At 40.8% G+C, this 25713-nt stretch overlaps 1 protein-coding gene across 9 annotated transcripts in view; it reads left to right on the top strand.

The window, feature by feature from the left end:
- Positions 1 to 25713, top strand: part of PXDNL (peroxidasin like) — a 421482-nt gene that overhangs the window by 278438 nt on the left and 117331 nt on the right. For all 9 annotated transcript variants that reach the window (XR_002093899.2, XR_002093901.2, XM_014606787.3 and 6 more), the window contains 3 exons: positions 2554 to 4057; positions 16576 to 16710; positions 19454 to 19662. Coding sequence is in view for 7 of the 9 variants with exons in the window: in XM_014606787.3 (XP_014462273.1) it covers positions 2554 to 4057; positions 16576 to 16710; positions 19454 to 19662 (1848 nt within the window). In the remaining 2 variants the exon portion in view is untranslated. The remainder of the gene's footprint in view (positions 1 to 2553; positions 4058 to 16575; positions 16711 to 19453; positions 19663 to 25713) is intronic.

Below are 25713 nucleotides of genomic sequence, written 5' to 3' on the forward strand. Positions count from 1 at the left end.
AGCCCCAGCTAGATCATCTCAGCAAAGCCTTTATCTAGCCAGGTCTTAAAAACCTCCAAGGATGGAGACTTCACAGCCTCTCTGGGTAGCCTGTTCTAGTGCTTTCTTACCTTTCTTGTGGGAGAGTTTTTCCTAATATCTAACTTAAAACTCTCTTCCTGCAACTTGAGACCATTGTCTTACAGTGGTGCTTAACTTCTGGTCCGCAGGCTAGATCAGGGGTGGGCAATTATTTCATCTGGAAGGCCATTTAATAAGTTTTGGGGACCACATCCATCTGTCTGTCTCGTCTCTGTCTCTGTTTCCCTCCCTCTCCTTCCCTCCCTTCCTCTTCCTCCAGAACCAGGCTGAAGCTGTAGTTCACTAGGAGCCCTGATGCTCAGCTGTAGATCTTCCAGTAGTGTCACTGCTGACTCTGATGCTTGCCTGGTGCAGCAGAAGCTCTTGCCTGGGTCCACAGCTGAGCATTGGGGCTGCTAGCAAACTACAGCTTCAGCCAGGCTCTGGAGGGAGGGAAGAAGCATAAAAGAAGAGAGGAGAGGGAGATGGTGATGCTCGCCCAGCATGACAGCAGCTCCTGCCTGGGTCTATGGCCAATGCTGCTGACAGATTTTGGGTTGAGGCTCCAGACTGGAGCTTCCACTGCACTGGCAGGTTCTGCATCTGGAATTCTGAACCAGCCTGTGGCATCCACAGCTGATGACGCTGCCCTCTTACTGCAGCAGAATCCCCACGCAGGTCCATAGCAGATGCCTGATGCTGTTGGGTAGAATCAGTCCTACCCAACGCCCTGGCACCATGTGATGGTTGGAGCTGCCCACAGATCAGATCCAATGAGTTGGTGGCCGTCCACCTGTGGGCCAGATCAAATTTATTGGTGGGCTAGATCCAGCCTGCGGGCCATATTTTGCCCACTCCTGGGCTAGATCCTGACCAGGAGGCTATGTCATCTGGCCCATGAGTCTCCCCACAGGTCCAAAAATTTAGTGGGGGAGTGGTAACAGTGTTTACTTGCAGCTCTCCTGCTGTTAGATTTTCAGACCCAGGGGCAGCCCTGCAGCTGGATGATGTGGCCTCACACGCAAGATCATGCCAGTGAATGGTGGGCCCAGCCTGTCAGGTCCCCCTGCAGATGCATCTGATGCACTGATGGTGGCTGATTCACATCAGCCTCACATTAGGTCATGATCATGGATTGATGCCAGACAGGATCAAGCTTGCAGGTTGGCCCCATGCAACTCAACTGACCCATGGGGACAGAAAGATGCGCACCACTGTGTTTTGGATGTTTTTAGTTGTTAGGGAATGGACTTAATGTTCATTGAGCTACAATGGAAATACATGCAAGAGTTCTAGACAACTACTTTCAGTATTGTTTATGATGCTATCTTATGATTTATGCAGGTTATTGTAATCTGGTTTATGGAATTGTAGAAGGTAGAGATGGAGAAGATATATGCCAGTCTGCAAATCATTCCTGCAGTTTATTTCTCAGTGCTTTATTCAGATCACTGTTAAAGGGCAGTGAGTGATAGAGACCTACTTTTACTAGAAACTGCCTCTAGTGGCAAAAGTAATATGTTCTTCTTTTTAAAAAAAAGGTTTTCTAATATGCTGCTTATATGTTTCTTTGCCTAATTGCCTTCTATCACTTCTAGTTATAAACACACCTCCTATGTGCTACCCTGAGGCATTCTTTCTCTTTAATGTTTACATCATCCAAATATTTGTAGACAGTTCTAATATTCCTTTTAGCCTTTTTTTAGCCAAGCTCTTATTTCTTTTAATCTTTCTTTGTATCTCAGTCCCTTTGGCTCTTCAAATGATGCTGGTGGTGCTTTGAATTTTCTCCAGTTTATCTACATCCTCCGTCTTTGAAATTCCAGAACTAAAAGGAATATTCTGGGTTTGGTCACACTGGGGATTATTATCTCCTTACACTTTTGACACGATTTCTCTGCCTTAAAAAAAAAAATTGCATTAATGTTTTTTGCTGTTGCTTTGCATTGGTAACTCAGGGTTAATTTGTGCTAGTCACTAATCACTCTTTGTTGTCTTTCAGCACTACTGCCTTCCAGAAATCATCTTCCCATTTAAAAGTATTCCACAGTCTGCCCTCTCACCTCCTTGGTATTTTAACCCATATTCCTCTGGTTTAATATCATTTAAAACTTGATGACATGAATCTTGTCCATTATTTAACCTATTGTATGGAGGAGGGTTTGTAGTTGTTTTTTTCATTTCTGTATATTACTTTTTATGCTCTCCACAGCATTTCCCACTACAACTGTTGAATCTTTCACTGTGGCTGTAACTTTACAACCCAGTCCTCCCATTTCAATCAATAGGTTTGCCTTTGGCTAAAGTAGGAGCAGATCCCTAGCCTATCAGGAAATCTGTGCAGCTTATATCCTGACAAACATTTTACAAAACAGTTGCTTTTATCCAGGTACAGCCATGATACTAGTATTGAGAATCTTAAGAATTTCACATGGATTTTGAGTTGTTTTTAAAATACAAGATCAATTAATTTCTTCAAATGTTGTGTTTCAGAATTTCGCTACAATGATCTGGTTTCCCCACACTACCTCAGTCTGATTGCCAATCTCTCTGGATGTACAGCTCACAGACGCTTCCCGGACTGCTCTAACATCTGTTTCCATCAAAAATACAGAAGCTACGATGGAACATGTAACAATCTACAGTACCCAATGTGGGGAGCCTCTCTGACTGCTTTTGAACGGATCCTTAAACCTGTGTATGAAAATGGCTTTAACATACCCAGGGGTTTCAATCATGACACTTTGTATAATGGTTATCCCCTTCCACTACCACGGCTTATCTCAACAGAAATGGTTGGTACAGAGACTGTAACTCCTGATGACAGATACACTCATATGCTCATGCAGTGGGGTCAATTTTTAGACCATGACTTGGATCAGACGGTGCCTGCCCTGAGTATGTCTCGTTTTTCTGATGGGCAGTCTTGTAGCTCAGTGTGTACTAATGATCCACCTTGCTTCCCTGTCATAATTCCTCAGAATGATCCTCGAGTGACAAATTCGAAATGCATGTTCTTTGTTCGCTCAAGCCCAGTTTGTGGTAGTGGAATGACCTCTTTAATTATGAATTCAGTCTATGCAAGAGAGCAGATTAATCATCTGACATCTTACATTGATGCCTCTAATGTCTATGCAAGTTCTGAGAGGGAGTCAGAAGAGCTAAGGGATAAAACAAATCACCATGGCCTCCTCAAAGAAGGCCTACTGGTCCCATCTTCTAGAAAGCACTTATTACCATTTGCCACAGGTCCACCAACTGAATGCACAAAAGATGAAAATGAAAGCTCTGTACCATGCTTCCTTGCGGGAGACCACAGAGCCAATGAGCAGCTGGGTCTAACAGCTATGCACACCTTGTGGTTCCGTGAACATAATCGCATAGCGAGGGAACTCTTGAAAATGAACCCACATTGGGATGGAGATACAGTTTATAATGAAGCCAGAAAGATTGTTGGTGCAGAGATGCAATATATTACATATAGTCACTGGCTACCGAAGATCCTTGGCAATCATGGCATGAACATGATGGGCGAATACAGAGGTTATAACCCTAATGTGAATGCAGGGATTATTAATGCTTTTGCAACTGCTGCTTTTAGATTTGGCCACACATTGATCAATCCTGTTCTTTATCGTTTGAACGAGAGCTTTGGAGAAATTCCACAAGGCCACCTTCTTCTACACAAGGCTTTCTTTTCTCCATTCCGAATAATCCAGGAAGGGGGTATTGATCCACTCCTTCGTGGCCTTTTTGGAGTTGCTGGTAAAATGCGAGTACCTACTCAGCTTCTGAATTTGGAGTTGACTGAGAGGCTTTTCTCCATGGCACATTCAGTGGCTCTGGATCTGGCAGCTATGAATATCCAGAGAGGGCGTGACCATGGGATTCCTCCATATGTTGACTATAGGGTTTTCTGTAACTTAACTTCAATTGAGAAGTTTGAGGATCTCCAAAATGAAATTAAAGATGCAAAAGTTAGAGAAAAACTGAAAAAGTGAGTATGAAAGTACTTGTACTGTTTGTGATACATGGCATACTGTATCTGAATGTCTCAGCGCAGGCCATAACATTTCTCAAGTTTTAAAATTGCCATATACAAAATTTTCCTTAATACTTTAATTGTGTGTACCTTCTCCACACACTTTCATACCAACTTTTTCCAGCAATATTAATGATGTTTGATCAGACCTCTATTGTCCTCTTTTCCACTAAGGATCTCCAAAAACCTTTTTATCCTTCTCTCCAAAAATTGGCACTAACTGTACTTGCCTGCTTTCTCCTTTAGGTGCACCACCTACCCCTTCAACCACATTTTGATACTTCCTGACCTCTCTTACACCATCTTTCATACCATCCTCTTCTCTCTTTAAATTGTTATCACCTTCTTCTTTCTGTCATTTAAAGTATGAGAGATGACAACTTTCCCCCATCCTCAAAAAAATCCTCAACCCTACCTAACTTTTAAGATATTCTCCTCCTCCTTTCATCCTGTCTTCGTTCAACATAGTGGAAGAGCCATGTACAGCTGTTTCAGTTTTTTTCTCCATTTCCACTATGGATCCTTCCAGTTTAGCTTCTGTTCTTTCTAATCCTTCAAAACTGCTTGCTCCATGGTGTAAACAAGTTCTTCTTAATCATTTCTCAAAAGCTCTACTTCATTTTTATCCACCTTAGTTTCCTAGCTGAACCTGACAATGGTGATCTTGCCCTCCTCAACAGCTTCTTTCTTAATTCTTGAGATACAGCCCTCTTCAGTTTCTCAGCTTCCTTCCCTAGCTTGAAGATTGCTACGCAGTCTCCTTTATGTGGTTTCTTCTTCCATTTCCCTTTTTACTGTGGGTCTCAAAGAGCTCTGTTATAGCTCTCATTTTATCTTAACATTTATTCTGTGGGTGATGCCACTTGCTCATGTAATTACAACTATTATCTGAGGGCTGGGTTGGTACGACACTGAGGTGCACGGTTGACTACCCAGAGTTTGTAAGCTCAAAGCCACAGCAGAAGTGCTTATGGCACGGCCCTGTCAGATTTCAACAAATCTGCAAATGCTACTAAATAATTTGTGAGAAGAACATGAAAAAAACAGGAAGCTATTATAACAAATCCCAAATTAATTTACAAAGATTGAGCAGCTCAATATCATACAAGTGGGGGTATCAACAGAGGTTCTATTAGGATCTGTACTGGGTAAAGTACTGTTTATGTTGAGCAGGGTAGGAGACAGTTATAAAGTACAAGATTAAGAATCAATGACCTTGAAAAATTGGAAAAATAGTCTGAGGTGCATGGGTGAAATTCAGTAAGGACAAATGCAAAACACCACAGTTAGAAAGGAAAAGTCAAGTAGACAAACACAAGTGGTTAGACTGCAGTACTGTTGAAGATGATTTGAAGTTGATCATGGATCACAGAGTGTGTACAGCATAATTTTGCTGCAATAAAAGTTAATAACTTAGTGGAAATTAGGTACAGTATAACCTCATAAATCTGGTGTGCTCGGGACCATGCACCTGCTGGATATTTGAAAATGCCCGATTTTTTTTTAAACCTGAGTGGCCGGTCACAGAATATGGGTGGGGGGGGGGAGCGATGGCTGGTCCCAGGGCAGCGGCTGCATGCAGAACGGCAGCATGGGGTTGCGGATGGTGGCAACAGCTGCTGCATGCAAGCTTCCCCTTCTGCATCGGGCGGGCAGGGAGAGTGGCGGCCAGTCCCAGAGCAGTGCTAGATTTTGAGAATTCCAGGTTTTTGAGATCAGGATTTATGAGGTTATAGTGTATTGTAATTCTTATGATTATTATTGTAGTCCTATTAACAGGAGTACCATGTACAAGTCTACTTTGTCAAAACCTCACTTTGACAACTGTCAAAGCCTCACTGTCAAAGCCTCACTTAACTCGGCCCAGTTTGGAGAAATTGTCCTCCAGAGGATAGCAACAAAAATGATGAGTGGTCTAAAAACATGGCATGTAAGGCAAATTGTTGGAAGAACTCGGATTATTTTAGAGAATAAGATATTATAATGGTCTTCAAATATAAGAAGGGCTGGTATAAAGAGAATGTTGATTAATTGTCCTGTGATGTACACTGTGGGGAAGGACAAGAATAGGCTTAAAGTGCAGCAAAGGAAAATTGTGTTATGTTCTAGTTATGAAGGTGGATAAGCACTGAACAGGTTGTGGAATGTCTGTCACTGGACTTTTTTAAGTGCATTTCAGGCAAACATTTATTTGAGATAGTTTAAAAAGAAGCGGTACTTTCTTGATCAGAGGATTGAACTAGGTGATTTCTCCAGGTTTCTTCCAGCCCTCATTTTCACTATGGTTGGCACTAGTTGGCCTCTCTTAGAAACTATATGTGACAGCTGAAAATTATGTCTGTGTGATAAAGGTGCTTGCTGAAGGCTCTATGAAGATTAGACCAAGTGTTTTTCTGTCATTTGTTCAGATATTAAGTTATATGTTGTTGTTACAGCCTAATTAAAGTCAAAGATATAGTGAGGCCTTGTATGTAGTATGAGGCCTAGTAAAGTTAGCAAAGTCTTGTAGAAGTGGTAGTAAGCCCTGTGGTGTAGTAAAAATTAACCTTATCAAAAGAATGCAAGGCTTGTACTGCTATTGGTCAGTCTAAGGACAGCTGAAGTAAAGAGAATCTGAATGGCTGTAAATTATCAGCATAGCTCAAAAGTTATAAATTGGCTGGCATATCCGGAAGTCATTTAGAAGGAAGATGCAGCTCTGTAAAAAAACCTCCTGATTTAAGATTAGCTGCTGGCCTGGATTTGGTGGGCCTGTGGATCTTGAGGAGCCCACGGACTGCATACCAGGGTCCTTCCCGGTACCTCTTGGACAGCGCTGATCGGGGACGCCTGACTTCACTGAGCTTTGCAGAAGAGAAACTTGTCGCACATCAGGCATCAGAGGGGACTGCCGATAATTTGCCGACGTGAATTATTATTGTCTGTTCTTGTTTTGTTATTTATGCGTAGTTGTGTGTTTGTTAAGTCAATAAACCTTTCTTACCTTTCTACCCCCGACCACACTCTCAATCCCGAACCCTCCTCAGCTGGCTGGGACAACTATACTTAAGTGATTACCCAGTTAATCACACTGTAAATAATAACCCTGCCACTCGTTCAAGGAATGAATGTACTGATAAAGTGGGAAACCAGCCCCAGAAATATTCCTCAAAATGAGTGTAATATTTTCATGGTGGCTGGTTTCCATGGGGCACGGTAGTGACAAATCAGAGCCAGTTCCATCCTCTGGAACAGTCCTGGGACTGGAACTAGCAGTCAGCTCATCGGTGGTCCCAACCCCAGCCAGTTTAAAATTCTGGTTTTAAACTCTCCTGTGAAGCCCACTATTTTCTCCTCTGTGCTATGTCCATATCCTGCCACAGTATTCAGGAAACTGTGTATATACACTCCTTCTTTCTCCTCATCTTGCATCTGAATAAATGTAAGCTCATCCTGTATGTAAAAATAGCCTACTTAGTGTAAATCATGTTCAAGGTCTGTCAGTCTGATTGCTTCCGTTCAGACTTTGATCTGCATTCCCTTGCCTATGCTTTCTTTTTTCTCTTATTATCTATCTTCTCCTTTCCAACCTCACCTGCACTACCAGTGATATCAGCCATGATACCTCATTTGTCTGCTTCTCCTGCAAATGCTTCTGGATTAAGCCTGTGCCAAACTCATACCATGAAAATGTTTTACCTGAAAGGATTCATGAGGACAACTGCCCAATCAAACCCTGTTCTTTAGATCCAGATATGTTCTGTAATAATGAGTCATCAAAGATATGAATGTGTTCCATTAACACAGTGGTTCTGAAACTTTTTAGATTCAAGGGACCCCTCCATTGCTTTTCCAAATTTACTACTACCCCATCTCAGAAACTAATTTAACTCTTTTTTTTTTTTTTTTTTTTTTACTACAAAAAATAATTGAGCAGTTCTTCTTTTGCAAAGAACTCAAAGACACCACAACAGGTAAGAATGCTGTGTCTGGCAGGATCACTGCTGCTACAGCCCCGGGAGTCCCCCAGCACCCCCGGTAAGGCTGCTGGGTCCAGCACAGTGCTGGCCTCAGCCTCCCCTACCCCACCTGGGGTAACCTGCCATTTATGGGCATGGGCATTTCCCAGAGGCAAGTACCTCAGGCATAAGGTGTGCCGCTGCTACTTGTCCCCTGGGAACCATGCTTGTCTGGATGTGGCCTCTGGGTTTATCTTATGAATCGTGTAGGGGTTTGCACATCTAACAGTGAGTCTCACCCTGGCTAAGGATCACTACGTTAGTAGATAAGAGAATTTTTCATGCCTCTTGACTTGCTTCTCTGCTGAGGCTCCCAACAAGGCTGATAATTATTGGCACTGTAATAAGCCATTATTGTTCTTTCTTTTCTAGTGAAAATATCTTTACATTTAGAGGTGGACTGCGGTCATTACCACCTGACTACTGTTACTGTGGTAGTGCATCTCTAATGTAATCTGGTCAGAGTTTATAAATTGATGATCTAGAAGTGAATAGTTCCCTATAACTTTATTAATGTTTGCTGGGAAGTATAAGGATTTGATTTTGTATGAAGACACTGCTTTTTTTCCAAGAAAGTACATTTAAACCTCCTTTCCAGAATAAGTAAGTTTCACTAGCTGTACATAGGTGCAAGTGATGCTTTAACATATATAGTATAATACATTATGGAAATGATCTGGTATAGCAGAGTTTTCAGACCTTCACTTATCTTTCACCAGCCTTTAAACATAATGGATTCAAAAAGGAGAAATTGCTTATAACAAGTAGGTAAATAGAAGCAGTGAAGAGTTCATCTCAAATCCTCCCCTTTGTATTGAAAATGTTTAGTGTGTGTGTCAGTGATGGGACTGGTTAGGCCTCTAAGTCAACAGAAGAAGCTAAAGAAGGAATATATGGGTGATTTATACTCCTCCTCCCAATTACAGACATGTCTCTGATCCTTATACAGTTCTGTGCGCTGGCCACATTGAAAGGACCAGGAGTTATTTATTTTTCATGGTCAGTATGTGTAAATCCTGTTTCTCAGTTACTCAGTTGTTAAGCCATAGTAACCTTAAGTCAGGCAAAAGTTAGGACAGGGTAGCCCTTATGCTCCTGGCAGACGTTATATTTGTTGCGTGTTATATGCAAGTATTGCATGACAGAATGTAATATGCCAGGCATTAAACCAATTTATCCCTGGATAAAAATGGTAGATTAGCCATAAAAGTTGTTCATTGAAACTGCATCTTCTTTGTGGTGCAAAAGCATCCTGTGATGACTTTTAATTTGTGGCCAGTTGGCGTGTTATAATTTTTCATGTGATACTTGCATACAACATACAACAAATGTCATGTCTGCCAGGGACCTTAAACTGGTTCAGAGATGCACAAACTTTTGTAAGTTACAGCCTACTTTGTCAGGTGTTAGCATCTGATGAAGCAGGTCGTTGCCTATAAAAGTGCAAGCGTCTCAGAGATGCTTCTCTGCCCTATCTTCTGCCTATTTATGAATCCGTATCCTTTGGTAACATATTGTGCAAAAAAGTATTCAAAAGAATTCTTACCAAATATGCAAGTCATATCTTTTATCGGTGACTAAATTTGTATAATTGTATGAAAAAAAAACTTGAAATATACACTAATACTGATCATTAGGCAGCACTTTTCCAATGGTTGTTTTCAAAGTGCCAAGTATATATAAAAAAGAAAATAACAACATTACAAATACAACTCATAAATTCTACAAAAATAGGAGAACTTTAAGATCTGGCTTTAAAATAGTTGAGGCAGTTTAGTTTTTTCCAATCAGTAGAAACTTTGTCACTTGATGGTTCTGTGCCTAGAAATTGGAACTTAACAAAGAGGTGACCCTGGAACATGCTAACCTCAATGAAATGTGTTTAGATATCAAATCAAGAATGTTTTGTAAAAATGTCAAAACCAAAGTAAAAAAGTCAATAGTTCGCTACAGCAGAAGTGTTGTGACGGTTGTTTGGCAAGATTCAAAACTCTACTGTAGCAGACTTTAGGTTGGGGAAGGTGAATGGGAAGGCAGCGATCCCACCTTGAAATAGCCATGAGCCCATTGGTTAGGGACTGACCTAGGATGTAGGAGAATTAGGTTAAAAGTCTCAGCTTTGCCTGCTTCATACCACAGACTTGTGAAGGTAGGCTTGTCTCTCAGTTTTTTCCATTAATTTGGCCAGGAGAGTATTGCCTTTTGTTGTACCTTGAAAAGTATTTGCATTTTTCCCAAGTAAAATGTATATTTTTTTCCAGAAATATTTTAATTTGTATTTTATCTGCTTGGCTTGCTTTCCCCTTCTATATGGTTGTGGTATTTTGCAGTAGTGTTTTAGTCATATCAGCGCTTCATTTTTTAATATGCATTTAGAGCATTAATTTATTCAGCAAGTAGCCTCTAAGGCCAAGGTTTAAAAAAAATGGGTTTCTTACAGTTAAGCCTCCAAGTCCACATTTGGGCTTTTAAATAGACTTGGACATGTAGCATCTCCCATTAACTTCAGATATCCAACCAATTATTAAAAATCTTAGTCCAGAAACCTTATACACCTTATGACTGTTAGTTTTTTGTCAGTCATCTTCACTGCTCTTGTGGAGAGAAAAAATAATTTTTATTTCAGTTTGATTCATGTCTCCAGTTCGCCTTGTGGCTGAAGAAAAATTCTGTAAAATCAGATTTGGTTTTGATTGATTTTGAGTATTGGATAGCCCTCTAGAATACTCTTCACTCAAACTACTACAATATTAGGTTTTAATGACAATAATTAAATCAAACAAAAATGTTGATGGAGCTTTTTTTAAATATCAGAAAGCTTTTTCCTTCTAGCGCATCATTCTCCACTCTAAACTTAGCAACTCCGTTTTTCCTTTCTTGCCTCATCTTCCAGCATGTTTTCAATTCAACTACTGTAGACCTTGAGCTGAAGTAGTGGGGGAAATGTAGCATCTAAAATAGTTATCTTCCCTTTGTTTTTTATGTTTTCCAGCATTCCCTGCTGTTCTTGTATTTTATTTTTATAGAAATAACATACTACAAATAAAATGTTAATATTGAAGAGTGTAATAGTTTAGGTCAACTAATTTTAGAACAAGTTCTGTATGTGGCAGAAAAAATAACTTTGTTATTAAAGCATTAGTACAGATTATGGTTATGGTATAAAGAGGCATTTCTTGAGATTGAGAGGTATGGACAGCTACTGCACTTACATGGAGGATGACAGGGAATCGGAGGATTGTCTTGTGCTAGTGAACCAGTGACCCTTTAAAGCCCAGTATATCATTGATGAAATCCAAAGTTGCATTAAGTCTTCAGTCAGAAGGAAGGCCAAGGAGGGGCAAAAGTTACTTGTGTTGAAGTGGGCAGGGTAAGGAAATAAAAACGAGCCTCATAGATAAAGAGAAAATCCAGCTGAGGGAAACAAAACCTCAGTTAGAAATATGAGACTGTGTTTATTGCATGCTGTGACAGCGTAAATTTGTGTTTTTGAAACAGATGAACTTGATAAAAATCATTTACTAGCATTGGCTTTGCTACAAAAAATGGAGACTAGTCATTAGAAATTAGAACAATTCCTGTAATGCAGAAAGCTTTACAAATAAAAATATCAGAGTATCCTTTTTGCATTTCAAAATAAACTTGAGGCTGTTTAACAAATCTGCAAGCCAAGTATTTCCTAGAGGTACATTCCTGAGAGATTGCTTTGGAATACTTTTATTTAGGAGAATGCTGCAAATTAGCCACTTTCTTCTTTTGGACTGAGTCCAAGGTCCATTGGAATCTTTTCATGGACTTTACTGGGAGATGAATTAGTCCCCTGAGCTGCAAATTGATCTTGATATTTATGAAGGTAGTTAAAAATGAATGGTTTGAGGAGGTAGTATAAAAAGTCGCTGTAAATGTAGAAATCAAGAAAACTGTTGCTTTGCATCTGTCTATAAACAGTAACACCTCAAAATATGTCAAATCTATGCTTGAGTTAACTTTCTCAAAAGAAATGAGCCTATCATTGCTACAGAATGGACTGGGCTCTCCTGCAATTAAAAAATGTGCTTGGAGTACAGTCAGGAGGGTGCATGGCTAGGGTTGGAAACTGGTTCTGTGGTTCCAATAGCAATTCATAACCCTACCACAAAGGGTGCAGAGAGAAGTGCAGCTCCCCGCTGTAACTGAGAACACTGCAGGGAGCATCTGAGTTACAACAATCCCCTGGAACAAACAGAAGTTCACTGTTGGATCCAAGCGGGAGGAGAATCTAGGTGCTGGCTTTGAGCCTGTAGCCATTTTCCTGTAGCGATGGCCCCTGCTCCCTGTGAGGTTTCAAAGTTTTCAGAATGGAAAGTGGGAAAGGGAGCAGAGGGAGCTTGTACTAAGGGTCCCCCAGCCAGTATTGGAGGGTGGAGGGTGTGATTTGGAGCCCCCCCCCCCACCTTGGGGGGCACTCCAATACACCCACCTCATCCTCCAGCAGGGGCTGAAAAAAACTCACTCACTCCTTCCCCTCCGGCCCCTCCTTTCTGAAAACAGCTTGAGGCTGGGAGGCAGCACAGGCAGAAGTTACAGAAGACACTGTTTTTAAACATCTTCATCTGACCCCTCATGCAATGAGGGTTCAGATTTTCACTCGGTTAGCCATTTTTAAGCTTTCTGCAGCCATGCACTTGTTTGGTCATGGCTATAAACCTCTTTCAGTGGCCAGATCAGGCAAAAATTGTCACTTCTATCTGCATCCACAGGCAGAGCTACTTCTGAAAGGTTCTAAGTTGTGCTACTGATGTAGATTTCTTAATGAACTGTATCTGAGTGCAGTACTGGTTTAGTGTACTGCGTTCAAACACAGTCCTTAAGCCAAGTATGAACAGGAGCCCCAATCTTGCTATGGACATTTGTGTCCACAAGAGAGTTCCTGTGCAGGCAGTAGGTGATATTTCTGGAAACATCCAGTCTTTCTGAGTGGCACAAACTATACCTGGTAGGCCTGCGTGAAGCAGCTGGTATTTACTTTAGATTCGGATTCAGCTGATTAGCGGGATAGTGGTTCAAATTACTGTCCTGATTCGATTTGGCCGAACCCGATTCGGAGATTCGACCGCTGCTGAATTTCTGAATCGAACAGGCACCATCCCCTGCCTGCTCTCCCAGTCCTGCAAATGGCTGCCCTGCCTGACCCCAGTGTCCTGGCACTTAAAAAAACCACAAAAACTCAGCACTCACCAGCTGCTGCCAGGTGGGGGAGTGATCTCCACAGCCCTGCACTGTTTGGGGTGGGGGCTGTGCCACAAGTCCCCAGAGGCCCCGATGGCCGCTGCAGCAGCCAGTGAGTGTGTCTTTTTTTTTTTTTTTAAGTGCTGGGATGCTTGGGCCAGGTAGGGCAGCCATTGATGGGGGTGGGAGACTAGGTAGGAGTTGGTGGGTGCTCAAGGCGGCTGGTGGGGATCCCCCATGGTCTCCTCCTTTCTCCTTGATCTCCCCCTCCCCTGCCCCCTATTTACTGGCAAGGAGCCTTGGTCCAGCTCCCTGCAGCAGTGAGCGAGGACTGCCCAAATCTCCAAATCTTCTCGGAATCTCTTCCAGATCAATTCAGACCTTTTTATTGGGCTCCCAACTCAATTTGGATTCACAGATTTGGCCGCTGAATTGGGCCAAATCTCCTCCGAATCGAATCAGCAACTGAAGCTTTGCACAGCCCTAATACCTGGTGCACGAGAGAATCAGGCCCTGCTTGTGTTTTGCTAAGCTACGCTAAGAGAGAAATAATGGTTTCTTATAACCATTGATTTACTCTATAGCAGTGGTTCACAGCATTTTATGAGCAGCAGGCCAAAGCAGCCCAGTTCAGGTGCAAGATGGGGTGCTGCTTCTGACCTGGCCACTGGTATGGTTGCATCTCCCCATGGCATAGGTAAAGACCCCCAGCTCCATGGGCCAGATAAAATGGCCATAGATTGCTGACTCCTGCTCTAAAAAGAAAAGAAGAGTCCCTGCATTAAGAATGAAAAAGTGTAATTTTGCTTGTAACCACCCCCACACATCTGCACTTATTTTGTTGCTTTGCCCTTGTTGTGTGGGCTCTTTGTGACAGAGATTATTTCTCCTTATTGACTTACCTGAGCTCTTTTCATGTTCATAAACTTTTCTTGACAGCAGTGGGCTTCAGATCAGGCAGTAAATGTTTGAACAGTGCCTGACACGCTTGGAGCAGTACTGTAATACAAATAATAATAAATCTTCCCAGATCACCCTATAGAAGATAATTGTTGTCTCAAGATGGATAGCAGATACCCAATTACTTACACTTCTCTGAATATGCCCCAGCACCCTGGTTGAGAATCACTGGATTCGAGTATTCCATGCAATCCTTGGGTTCCACAAAGAGATTGGGGGTGACAGTGGGGTGATCTGGGAGGTGGTGCATCATCATTGCTGGACTGACTCTCCTGGCTCTTGTCAGCTTTTAGGATTACAGTAGGGGTTTTGCAGTGGAAAGAGTGATACAAAAGGATTCTTTGACTTTAGGAAGCGTGAAAACCACTACTATCTCATGAAATCAGACTGAAATTAAAGATTGGAAGTAGAAATGGATTTCCTTTTTGAAACTAAAATATTATGTCTTTATTAGATTGAAATTCAAAATAATTGGGTTCCTTATAAATGTGAAGCTGGTTTAGATTCAAAATCTGCTATGAGCTCCTTCAGGCAGCTCTCATTGCAGGAGGGGGGTGATGGTAAAATCTGTATCAAATATCTCCCTCCTAGCATTCATGCCATCACAGATGTGACATAATAGCATGTAACAACATGTAGTTTTTATTATTTGTAGTATTATTATTAAACAGAAGTGAAGTTTACCATCTCTTTAAAATGAAAAATATTTTATTGAAGGTTTATTGACACTTCTTAATTGAAAGAGCTATTCCCTTTTGGGCCTTTTAACCAAAACAACTATTTTCATACATTTTGGGGTGTTTTTTCCAGTTTTTGAAACAAATGACATTTTTTTAAATATCAGTTTTCAAAAACTAATGTTTCATTTTTCTTTTAATGGGGAAACATCTCTGAAAGAGATCTTTTGTAGAACTTGACATGAACTGTTTCATGCTGAATAGATTACTGTGTCAATGAATGACTAATCTCATAATGATAATTAGACTTAAATTTTATTTTAGCAATATGGAGTATAATGAGAGCTCTTAACATGTTTGAATCACAAAATGGCATAGGGAACAGCACTGTAGGGATGAAAAGTGTGTTTCTGAAACGTTTTCAGGGCTACAGAATGTAAGTTTGCATTGCAAACTGCCAAAATCATAATCGTTTAATTCATATTTTGATTTAGTCTGATAAATATTTCTTTATAATAAGAATTTTATGTGTCTGTTGCAAAATCTGAGTGACAGACATTTTTCATTTACTGCTTTCCTTGCTGCAAGAGAGAAATCACAAACACTAATGCATATATATTTTTAAGTATATTTTGAAAATTGTCCTTGGTTTGGAAAAATGCCCTGTTTTTTTTACCTAAAAGCTGATTTTTAGGTGTAAGTTTATATACAGATATTTGTATTTGAAATTAGCTTCGGTAACAGTCATCCTTTGTTTGTTCTGTAAGAGTTGTTCCTGAAGCTTATAAGAATAGGTTAGACGAGGGATCAGCAACCTGAGACCCACAAGCTGGATACAGCCCACAAAGGACTCGCAGAAGTCCTACCCAGCCTGGGGCAGCGAGGGAGTTTAAGCAGTATGTAGGTGCACCAAGCGTCCTGTCCTCTCTGCAGCCCTCCCTAATGTTCTCTCATACCTGCACTTACCCTTGCTGCAGAAGGACTGGCAGCAGCAGAAGTGCAAGCAGCTTGGGCACTTCAGGAGGCAGAGATTTGCATATTATGCCAGAAGGCCAGGTAACAAACTCTGGCCCTTCATAGCTAAATGTTGCCAAGCCCTGGGTTAGACCAACACCTGTCTATCTACCTGTCAGATAAGATAGTTTAGATACAGATTCTCCTGCCTTGACCAGGTGCTGGATTAAATGGTCTCCTGAGGTCCCATCCAGCCCTACTTTCCTATGATACTATGCAATGAAGTGAGAATCATATCAACTGACATAGTTCCATTGACCACAGTGCAACTTAAAATGATTTATATCAGTTCAGAATCTGACTTCAAATGTTTCTATGCACTGGTTACACATTTTGAAAATGAATCAGAATAGCACCCTAGTTATTATATTTATAGTTATCATTGGAATTTGCTTTTGAAATAGCGTGGTGACAGTATCCAGAATATTTTTGAAGGTTGTGAGGTCCTAAGAATACCTATGTTTAAAAATCAGTATTTTAGTTTTGACTAAAGGGAGCGTGCTTCTTAAGTCAGATCTGTAAAACACATTCCAAATGAACAAAAATGAAAATGAGCTGGATGGCAATATTTTAATTTGGTTATATCTCATGTGTGTTCCTTGTGTTTATTTTTCAGGCTGTATGGCACACCCCTGAACATTGACTTGTGGCCGGCTCTTATGGTGGAAGATTTGATTCCTGGTACAAGAGTGGGACCAACTCTCATGTGTCTTCTTGTTACACAGTTTCAAAGGCTCAGGGATGGAGATAGGTAATCAGATTTGCATGATGGTTTGGCGTGTATAATACAGGTCAATTCAGATTCAGTACTCACAACATCCTGCTTCATGGGTTGGATTCACTGATATGGTATACAAATGTTTTGATTTCATCCTAATTGTAGCTTGAAAGAGTGCAGGGAAGTTAGGACATATCACCATTCCATTAGTAAGCTAGGTACATTTGGTAAACTGAGAACTGATGTAACTAAAATAACTCACCCTTTACATTAAAAAAAAACCTGTTTTGACTAGTCTGTGAAATTTGTAGTAGGTCGGAACAAAAACTCTAAACCTTTTGGTCATGTGCTTTGATCCCAACCATTAGCTTCATGACCACTGTTTATTGAATCAGAAATTTAAAAAAATGTGATGTGCTACAAGATGCTGATTAAAACATAAAGGAATGAAAGAGTAAGACACTTTAAAGCAGAAGCTTTAACCAGTGAGAACTTTCAATCCCTCATACCTCGCACTTTTCAAATACAAAACAGTTTTGGTGACCAGTGTATGGTTCAATGCCTTAATGCCATAAACCAGTAAATCTTGGCAGACTTTCTTCAGTGTAACCTCTAGGACTCAGTTGTTCTATGCATTTGCTTACTCTTCATGTCCTGAGAGAGAATTATGGTTCTCCAAAGTATTTATTAGTTAGCAAATGTCTCCCCTAAGGCTATTAAGTGCAGCAGCAATAACCTTTTTCCCTTTGAAAGCTGTTCCTTTCAGTATTTTATCTATATTAGAAACCAGCCTCCATTACAAAAAAACTAGATATTTCAGTATTGTTTCCTAACATTACATTCCCATTCTTCTTTTTGCTAAAAACTGGGTACACAGGATGCTGCAAAAAAAGGTCAAATAACCTTTTTCTATCCCATATACCCTGTCAATTTGTTTCAGAAGAAAAAGAAATATTTTTAAGTTTTTAAATGGGTAATTGTTTAGACCAACAGCAGTCCTTCCAACACAGTTAGGAATACTTCAACTATAGGGCCAAGAATGCATGGCTGCAATAGACAATGGATTGTATAATAGCTACAGGAGAACTATTATGTTTTTAATTCTGAGGGAGAGAATGCCTGAGAGAGCCCCTCATGACTGCAATGGAAGGAACCTGGAAGTGGTGAAATCATGTCTTCCTTCTCTCAATGTTTTAGTTAGGATGGAGAGTTATTACCCGTGGGGTAGCCATAATGGTCCTGGAAATATACAAGAAACAAACTTTTGTTGGTTGGATCGTTTATTGGACCAACTATTGAGCTGTGTCCAAAAACTTGTGTAATACTTCTTCTTCAACTATATAGTTGGTTCTGGGAAAGATGTAACCAAAAACATTCTTGCCCTCTTTTCTCAAGATATTCTTGCCACTGTACCTTGGAGCTGGAGGAGGAGGCATGGAGGGGAAGTGCTTTAGGAAGGCTGAGCACAAGTATTCATCCTCCAGACACAAGGATTGGCCATTTTCCTCCTGTTCCATCTAACCAGACCCTTCTTTATCACTGACTCAGTAGAGCACGAAGGGAGCAGAATTTTTTTCTTGTGTAAAAGATGTCAATACTTGGCCATAACCTTCAGTCCTAATTCTGCATGTGCACCTGTTTTCTCATAACTTTACCACTTCATGATTTTTCCCTTTTTAATTAAGGTTATTTTTAAAATAAGGAGTTAGACCCAGAGGGTCTAAGCAAGACTGTCACATCTTTTAAATTAAAAGTTATTTGTTTTTGTTTTAGTAGCACAGTACAGATGTACATAGGACTTTACAGATGGCTTGAGAATACACTGTCCCTGAGTTTACAGTCTAAAGGCTTGGCCCTGAAAAATGCTGCATGTTGATAATACTCTGAGGTCAATAATCATATGTAAGCTCATCTATAGCTGGTTAAAAATTAATTGAGCAAATATTTTGCAAAAAATGAGTTTGTTTTAATTTCAAAGTGTTTGAAATTGATGAATGCATCCTTTTTCACAATTTAATTTGAAGTCTTAATTGCAAATCAAATTTCCCCTATTTAATTTGTTTTGTTTTCAATAACAAATGCCAATAATTATTTTTGTAGTGTCTAAGCTAATAATTTCAACTAATTTTTTAATTACATTTTAGGGAAAAAAATAAAAACATGCAATTTTTCATGGATAACAAGAAATGATGATAGTTTTAGAGGATAATCACTTTTAAAATGGTGTTTTTCAACCAAAAAACTGCCATTTGACAAACTTTTACCAAATTTGCTCCTTTCAAGTTAAAGTTCTGATTGGTAAATGCATGAAGAAATAAGGAGGGAGAGTGGGATGTGACATTTCATCTGGATGATTGGGGTAGATAGGATGCTTGTCACATAAAGGATGCTGTTTGTTTTTGTTGTTTGTTTTTGGCAAGCATTTTTTTACATTGATCATTTTAATTCTTTAAAAACAGAGTTAGAATCTTGAGAATTGCCCAAATGTATAATTTCAAACAAGTTTAATATTAACATTAAAAGTGGAAACCCCAATTTGAAACCATTCTAAAACATGGTTAACTTCTGTACAAAACAACTGTGTGAGTTAATAACTTCAAAGGCTCTGATGAAAGGCAAGCAATTCAAGTAAATGTAACTGGAAAACAAAAGTGATCTCATCCACATAGAGCATTCTGTGTGTTCTCTTCTAATTGCCTCACTGTTACCATTTGACATGTTTACCTCTTAGACAACAGACCTGTGATGTTGTTGCATCTTTTTGCCTGCTCACTAGGTTCTGGTATGAAAATCCTGGAGTGTTCACGACAGCACAGCTCACACAACTGAAGCAGACTTCTTTGGCACGGGTACTCTGTGACAATGGTGACAACATCCAGCAGGTCCCGCCTGATGTCTTCTTAAAGGCAGACTATCCTCAAGGCTATGTAAGCTGTAGCGACATACCAAAAGTGGATCTGAGAATGTGGCAGGACTGCTGCGAAGGTCAGTAATAACCAAGGCAGCAGAAGGAAAAACTACTTCAAATGTACAGTTCTAGAGCACCTCTTTCTTTCAAACCTTGTCTTTTTATTTTTTATTATTTTTTAGTTATTATAGGGGCTGGCTGCTAAGTAAAGCAGAGAGAAGAAAATATTTTGAAAGAGTGATTTGAGTTTAGACTTAGAGATCCTTGTATGCACCGTGTGACATGCATATCCCAAGTGGCGCACACTGCTGTTGATTGTGACAAATGTTAGATCAGGCAGGAGGTGGGAAGAAGAGCAGAAGAATCAGGCAGGGAGCAAAGTGGCAGGACCTGGTGAGAAGCAGAGTGGCAGGTTGAGGAGAGGATGAGAAGCAGGTTGTTGGGGGACGAGAAGAGACGCAAAACATGTTGGGGCTGGGAGCAGCAAAGTAGCAAGATCAGGCTGGGAGTGAAGCAAGAAGTGGAGAGGGGAGGAAGGGAGCAAGAATTTAAGTCAGATTAGGGTCCCGCTGGAAGCAAAGCAGGAGGTGGGGATGGACGGAGATCATTTATGCAAGGAGAATCAATGAGACCTTTTCTTCATTTGCTTTTAAGATCTGTTACTTCTACCAAGCAAATAAGCCCCATAGTTTGTGCATAATTTTGTAGTTTATTTAGTTTCAGTTTTCCACAATATTTAAAAACTATATAAAAGAGAATTGGAAAAAGGCTCCCTAAACTCAATGCTTTTAAAAGAGTAATAGGAACTAGATTTTCACTCATTTTTAATTCATGATATCTCAAAAAAATATTTTTTTCCTCTTGTGAGCTTCCACAGATGTTGGCCCATGGAAGATTCATAGGTTTAGTAGGCTGTGTATTTAAATGCTACTCCCTGAAGTTGAGGAAACATCCTTAAGTTTCATTAACTTCAGAAAAGTAAGCATGCACTGTTATATTCTTTGCTGAACTGGGGATCTAACTAACAAATATCTATAGTGGCATCTACTAAGTTAGGTTTTGTTATATCTGTCCTCAACATGGGGGCATATTCCTGTACCTTATTTCGCACAGGGTGAGAAGGCTTCAAAAAGCATTTCCCCTTTCCTGTCTGTTTTCACCTACGCACAGAAAGTGCACTTTAAAATTCAGAGACTGATTTCTGGTATTTCCCTCCAAAAAGGCAGAGAAAAGTAGGGCAGTGACTAGCTAAGGAGGAACCACAGCTATTGCATTATTAACTTTTCAAATACTTAACTACAGTGTGCGTACTAAGCCTGTGTGCCAAGAAGTAGGAGGCTTTTTTGTTTGTTTTTGTTCAGTCAAAGGCCTCATACTTGCTCGGTGCATCCACATGAGCTATTAATGTGGCTCAATAAACTGCAGTGCAGTTTGCACCAGAGTCAGTTTCTCCTGAGAGCAGCATCTTCGTATGTGCCCAGGACTGCAGCAGTTTGGGCTGGGGTAGAGCAGCCCCAGGTTGGCAGCAGGCTTGGTGGAGGTCAGATCCAGGCTCCAAGTAGTGGTGTTGGGCGGCAGAGGGTCTGGCATGATCACATTGCATTGCGTGCCAAAACTAGAGCTGTGGAGCCAGCCCGGGGCTGCTCTACCCTGGTTCAAATTTCTGCAGTCTAGCCTGCTGCCAGCCTGGGGCTGCTCCACCCTGGCTCAAACTTCTGCAGTCCTGGTCACCATCCACACATATGTTTCTACATGGTAAATGACTCCTCCATAAGATAGTATTGTCTCTGACAGTACTATTTTATGGCGGAGTTAATTAATACGTTGTGCCCTAATAAAGTGACCCTTGCCTGTGGAGATTATTAGTCATCTTCACAGTTGACTAGTTAGTGCATGTGTCGATGCACCCATTGTGTCTATATTAAGGCTTTGGTTCTCTATTTCACACCCTCTTAGGCCTTAAGAGAGAAATCTAACCTACCAGGTTCTAAGAAATTGATATCTTTGACCTTGCTAATGCATGGTTGGGTTCTTTTCTGGCTGTGGTGTATGTACGTTGGAAGCAAGTGCTGCAGGAGTTTGAGCCGGTTCTGTAACCATGAGGCTGCATGACTAAGGTGTGAAGAGTTCATTTTACGAAGGGTAGCAAGAAAGGGAACAAATTCATATACCTTAAGTACAGTGGCATAAAAAGTTATATCTTAAAGTGAAACAATAGTAGTACTTATTTGCATCCCTGGCCTGGGCAGGGGTATGTGGAGGGACATTCAATTGAAAAGTAGGGCTGTTCAGGCCTAGGGCTTTGCATTCCTTTACTTAATTCTAATAAAAACAAATGGGAGCTTGCAGCTGTGGATGAGTGCTCAGGCTCCCTGTCCAGTTTCCTCTCCAGTCCCTCATAGACCTTGGTCTAGATTGTGTAAGGTCCGGCAGTCACAACCTGTACCACTGGTTCCCCAGCACATGCTGCCATTTTGCACAAATCTCCTAGGAGGAAGGGAAGTTTCTCTCCATATCTCTCATGTTCCTGACTTGTTATACCTTTGCTGCTTCTCAACACTGATCATGTCTTTTGCCAGGTCTTTTCACAGGAATATGAACTTGCTCCCTACCTGCTCAGAAGGAGATGTACAGTGAGGAGGCAGTTTTTGGGGAATGGTGTTTTCTTGCTCACCATGCTCATCAGGCAGTCCCAAGAAGGGAGCTTATTTGTTTGAGTTCTCTGTTTGTAGTTAGCTTTTCTGCTTTGTGAAACCACATAAGCCCAACAAAGTTAGGAATTTTGAATTCTACAAAGGCTTGTCGCTTATAATACTTCAGACCATGCATATCTGGTGTTGGCTATGCACACTCTAAAGGTATATTTTCTCTATTATTCCCTTCTTGCATACACACAGTAATGCAAAGTTAAAGTTATTATGAAAAAAGTTTGTCATTTATCAGTTTGTATCTTTTTAAAAACTCAGTGGTCTTGATGGGCATTTTAATATCTTCCCTTTAGAATGATCAGTTTCTGCATTAATACCTACTTTGGTCACTACTGGCTTAGGAATCTAGTAATAGAAATAGAATAAAGCAGAGATAATCAATCTTGTGGTGTGGGCAGTCTCTGTATGTGGCACACATCAGATCAGGGAAGAGAAGAGGATCAACTTTCAGGGAGGGTGCAAGCTTACCTTGGGGCACACTTGCCAAAAATGTTGGCTACCACTTTTGTACACTAAAACTGAATTACCCATGACTAGAAAGAACACAGGGGTTTTTTGTTTGTTTTTTTCTCACTGTCAATGGTAATCATCAAGGGCTAAAAAATAATTCTCTAAATTTAGAGAATTACTGGCCCTTAGGTATCTTAGTTTTAAACTCTAATGTTTGTCTAATGTTTGTGTCCTGTTATCTGACTTCAAGCTGTCCACATAGTTAAATCTTCTTGAAATGATGAACTGGACATATTTATTTGTAGAAAAATTGCTTATAATGAAGTAAAATTATTAATGATTGCTGTCTTCTCATTACAAGGGTTTTATCATGTGTATTACTGTACAAAGGACATTGTCCTTTAGTGGCAGTTTAGAGAGAATACAGAGACTTTAAATACTTCACAACTGTAACAGTGGTTTTCCTGGAGCAAGGTTTCAGAAATCACTGTTTTCGGATGTGGAAGGACTGAGGTTCTCTTCAGAGCTTTCCCAGTTTGTGTGGGTAATCAAGTAATAGTTGTGCATTTTGTTGCAGCATGAATCCCAACTGTGTTTTTCTGGTAAGTAAGAAGTAAATTAGTCAAGCTGTTTTTGATTTGCAGGTCATTACCCTGAATATGAAGCTTCTCACTAGGCATACTAATTGGTATAGTGAATATGTACTTAATAAAGTTAGTAAGGCCTGAGAGAGAGAAATTTAAGGCTTATACGGCCAAACAGTGCTTTACATAATCTGTGCAGGCCAAAGAAAGGGGTAAAATATGAACTCTGTAAACAACTGCTTTGCTCCAAATGGCCTGAAAACCTACAGAGAAACAGTTCTGCTCAGTTTTATGGAGCATCAGGGAAAGAGAAAAGCTATTACATAGAATTCAGTCTTCCTTAAGCCTATGGTGCCTAAAGTGAGTCATGGACTTGAGGAAGCAAATTACGCATTCAGAAGTCACTGTGGCCAAATCCTTGCTATCATGTCTGCACCCAGTCAAGTCATCAGAAGAGATCTGATGAACCATGGGCAACTGGTGCCTCCTGAGTCTGGTGGGCTACCAGCAGGGCATGACCAGTGGAGGGGGTCCCCCAGCAGCCAGTTAACGACTGGGGGGGTCCCCCAGTGCCAGCACTTCCGCCACTGAAGGCTCTGCCAGCAGCACAATTTCAGGGGGGCACTAGCACTCCCTGTGCCCCACTACCAGCCAGAGCTCTTACTGTCAGGAGGCGCACCAGTGCTCTCGGGGGGGGGGGGGAATATGCCCCCCCCCACCTCCCCTCTAGGCATCACCTATGTGATAAAGAGAACTGTGTAGGGTTCTTTTTGGACCATTGTCCTAGATAGTGGAGAAGGGCTTCTCTTCCTTCATTTCCCACAGAGATTCCCTCTGCCCACTTGTTCACGCAAGCTGATCATACTTTTCTGAAACTCAGCAATGGAAGAAAGAACCTGAACTTTTGTAGGTGTTTGCTGTATTCTCATTTAATTTTTTTTTAATAGGTCAGCTTCGCTAGGTTATAGGGCACATGAAATGGAACAGAAACTGGCTTTAAACACAAGTGGCCATATGTAGCCTTATGTGGTATACTGCACAAAGTAAGCTTGCTAATGTACCGAAAGGGAGTATAGTTGAATTTGCTTCTTAGCTAGGTAAATTATCCCATGAATAGCTTCATGCTAGCATTGATAGCTCTGAACATTTATGCACGTGCTCCAGGAGTCGGGGGGGCAGGTGTTTTGGGAGTGGGGGGAGAAGGTGCTCTGAGAGCAGCTCTAATTAAAGTGCCCAGAGCGTCACATGTATCAGCATGCCCTCACGGAAAAATGACAGCTGGGGCGCTTTAACTAAAACTTTAAAGTACACCTGCTGCCATTTTTCTGCACAGGGACGCTGATACACATGACACTGGAATCTACTGGAGTGTGGTGATTAACACACTCAATCAGACTGGATTCATGTCATTACAGTGCATCGCAGCAGTCTTGCTGCACATAGGCACCCACTATGTCTCTTGTTTGTAATCACTCAGAATTGGAGTTATTTCTTGGAGTTGAGGAGGGAGGGAGGGGCAGAGCACATTAAGTCCTGGCGCATCAGAACATTTCTAATCTGCTAAACCAGGGACTGTTGTAATTTGCATGTGTCCATAACAGCTGCTAGATGGCCTTAGAGTCAGAGGCAGCCTTGGATGTTTTGGGATGGTTGGCCTCAGCCTCAGTTATGTCACTGTCTTCCATGTGTTTAGACTTCATCTGGTGATTCAGTCAAATGATTAGTCACCAGTCATCAGAAGTTGATAACCTGTGTGCAGAATTTCCTATAAGAGGAAGTCTGTTCTCTCAGAAGTAGGAAAGATCTGCTGGAGGACTTGTTGAGTGAGGCAGTGATAGTTGTATCAGGTTGTAAAGATCTGATACATCTCTGGAGGACCCAATGAGGGATAAGGGTCAGAAGTGACTAGAGAATAAAAAATTCTGTATTGGCCAGAGAAAGGTAGGCTTTGTTGGTCCTACCAGGAGCACAAAACAATAGGAAAATCTTAAAGATTGTATCGGCAGTCTGAGTGGCATCATAGGCATAGAGTGGACCCATGATTTATAATACAATATACTGCTGAATTTGAAAAAGACGGAGAGATTCTAGCATTTAGTTATTTGGTATTTTATGTTAATAAGCCAGTCCCAAGAAGGGAAATAGGTTTCAAAAGTACTGGTTATGATGGTGTGTTTAAGGAGAAAAAGGAGAGAAATTAAAACAGCGCCAATGTCTGACATTGAATGAGGTTGTAAGTAAAACCCTTTTCCTGTGCTTCCAGCTCAGCCAAATCCCAAATTTACTTTCCAGACAGAATCTTGGATTTTAAGTTTTTATTGAAAATTCATGTACATGTACAATACATTGTATGGAAATCAATGTTATCTAGTTCAGTGGAAGAAAT

Source organism: Alligator mississippiensis, chromosome 3, assembly GCF_030867095.1.
Source record: "Alligator mississippiensis isolate rAllMis1 chromosome 3, rAllMis1, whole genome shotgun sequence".
In the NCBI taxonomy this organism is placed as follows: Eukaryota; Metazoa; Chordata; order Crocodylia; family Alligatoridae; genus Alligator; species Alligator mississippiensis.